The sequence below is a fragment of the Myotis brandtii genome, unplaced genomic scaffold (genome assembly GCF_000412655.1).
Source record: "Myotis brandtii unplaced genomic scaffold, ASM41265v1 scaffold2877, whole genome shotgun sequence".
Lineage (NCBI taxonomy): Eukaryota > Metazoa > Chordata > Mammalia > Chiroptera > Vespertilionidae > Myotis > Myotis brandtii.
In genome coordinates this window covers 100,202-102,748 of record NW_005360994.1, presented here as the reverse complement: position 1 = coordinate 102,748, position 2,547 = coordinate 100,202, and the positions used below count along the sequence as shown (strand labels likewise).

The following is a 2,547-nucleotide window of genomic DNA, read 5'->3' as shown; positions in this document are numbered from 1 at the left end:
CCCTGCTCTGTGCATGACGGGGGCGGCGCCCCAACTCCCCAATCGGCCCTGCTCTGAGCCTGACCAGGGGCTGCACCTAGGGATTGGGCCTGCCCTCTGCCACCCGGGAGCAGGCCTAAGCCAGCAGGTCGTTATCTCCCGAGGGGTCCCAGACTGCGAGAGGGCACAGGCCGGGCTGAGGGACCCCCTCTCCCCGCCAAGTGCACAAATTTTTGTGCACTGGGCCTCTAGTATATATATAAAAGCCTAATATGCAAAGTGTCCCCTTGGGAATTTGACCAGGACACTGGGAGTTTGATCACTCGCTATGATGAGTGATGACCACCAGGGGGTGGCATGGAACAAAGGAAGGCCCTGGCCGATAGCCAACAGCTGGGGAAGGAAGGCCCTGGCCAGAAGCTGGAAGGCCCCAATTGGCCCTGATCACCGGCCAGGCCTAGAGACCCTACCCATGTCCAAATTTTGTGCACTGGGCCTCTAGTGTCATAATAATGAGAGAAATTTTTTCAAACATACAGCAAATGATGGCTATGGTTATACTATACATAAGCAGTCAGAGCAGGTCTTTCTGATAAAGGAACATGGAAGATATTGTTAACTGAAGGATGATAATGAGCCCTACTGACACCAGGGCAGCATTACCTGAAGAGCAGGCATAAAAGCCCAGACCCAAAAGTGGTTTGGGGATGTGCTTGGTATAGGAAATATTAAGGAAGAGAGATGCTGGGTCACACAAACATCTTTCCATTGTAAAAAAGGCCTCAGGTCATCCTTTGAGTTGGTAAAAGTAAAGGTCAATAACAACCATTACACAGATGAAAATGAAATTTGTCATGTCAGATTAAATAAAAGTATTTAAAATTCTTATGTGCCTAGCTTGAACTTCTCAATGGTTTCAGTGTTGGCTGGTGCATGGAACGGTCAAGAACACTTACCAGGGTTGCAGGTTTGATCACCACCCAGATCTGGGTACCTGTGGCAGACAACCAATTTATGTGTCTCTCTCACATTCATCTCTCTCTCTCTCTCTCTCTCTCTCTCTCTCTCTCTCTCTCTCTTCCCCTACCTCCCTTCTACTCTGTCTAAAAATCAATGGCAAAAATATCCTCGAGTGAGGATTAACAAAAAAATTAAAATTAAAATCTATAATAATAAATGCATAATATGTTAATTAGACTGGACAGCCAAACGACCTTACGGATGTCATTCTGGACATTTTTCTGGACAAAGCCGCACAGTGGGGGCCGAGGCAGAGGCAGTTAGGGTTAATCAGACAGGCAGTTGAGCAGTTAGGGGTGATAAGGCAGGGAGGCGAGTGGTTAGGGGTGATCAGGCAGGCAGATTGGTTAGGGGCAATCAGGCAGGCAGGTAGAGTGGTTAGGGGCGATCAGGCAGGCAGCTGAATGGCTAGGGGCAATCAGGCAGGCAAGCAGGTGAGCAGTTAGGAGTCAGCAGTCCCAGATGTGAGAGGGATGTCTGAATGCCAGTTTAGGCCTGATCCTGCATTTGGCAGTTAGACATCCCCCGAGCGGTCCCAGATTGCGGGAGGGTGCAGGCCAGGCTGAGGGACCCTTCCTCCCCCCCCATGCAAAGATTTCATGTACCAGGCCTCTAATATTGTTATAAATGGCTTTTTTTACCTGGTCACCATGCTCCTTTCCTTGTCTCTCCACCTTTTCTTTTTATCATTTGTTATATATATTTTTAATCATTTTATATCTTGCCCCATCCTTCATTTCTACACAATTAGCAACATTTATTCCTACCATTCTTACTCTGCCCCCCTTTAATCTTTCCAATCAGGCAGAGGTCAGTGAGCAACAGGAGCCTCAGATCAGGACAGATAGGAGCAGGGGAGCAGCTGCGATGGCTTCAGGAATCCTGATGAACGTAAAGGAGGAGGTGACCTGCCCCATCTGCCTGGAGCTGCTAACAGAACCCATGAGCCTGGACTGTGGGCACACATTTTGCCAAGCCTGCATCACTGCAAACAACAGGGAGTCCATGATTGGCCAAGGAGAGAGCAGCTGCCCTGTGTGCAGGATCAGTTACCAGCCTGAGAACTTGCGTCCCAATCGACATGTGGCCAACATTGTGGAGGCGCTTAGGGAGGTCAAGTTGAGCCCACAGGAGGAGCAAAAGAGAGATCTCTGTGTGCACCATGGAGAGAAACTCCTGCTCTTCTGCCAGGAGGATGAGAAGATCATTTGCTGGCTTTGCGAGCGGTCTCCAGAGCACCGTGGTCACCACACCTTCCTCATAGAGGAGATTGCCCAGAAGAATAAGGTAACAGACCAGGATGGAAGAAAGACAGGGCAGAAAATAGCACTTGATGGGAAACCTCAACTTTTGTATTTGACTGTAATTATCTTGCCACCACAGTCCTGAGATCACTTTTCTTCCTATGTTCACCTTCCAAGGCCTGAAGGACATTTCTATACATTCCACACAATTACAAATGATGAGCAGACTCAAAAGGAGAGTAGGTATTTTCAGACCTTGTGCTAATAGGTAGAGGTTTGGTGCACAAGCAAAGCTGTCATCATC

General features: G+C 48.6%; 1 protein-coding gene across 1 annotated transcript in view; it reads left to right on the top strand.

Annotated features, from left to right (window-relative positions):
- The window catches only part of LOC102259214 (tripartite motif-containing protein 5), a 14,573-nt gene that overhangs the window by 3,889 nt on the left and 8,137 nt on the right, over positions 1 to 2,547 (top strand). The window contains exon 2 of the mRNA XM_014542001.1: positions 1,804 to 2,286. Coding sequence (XP_014397487.1) covers positions 1,867 to 2,286 — 420 coding nt within the window. The 5' untranslated portion in view covers positions 1,804 to 1,866. The remainder of the gene's footprint in view (positions 1 to 1,803; positions 2,287 to 2,547) is intronic.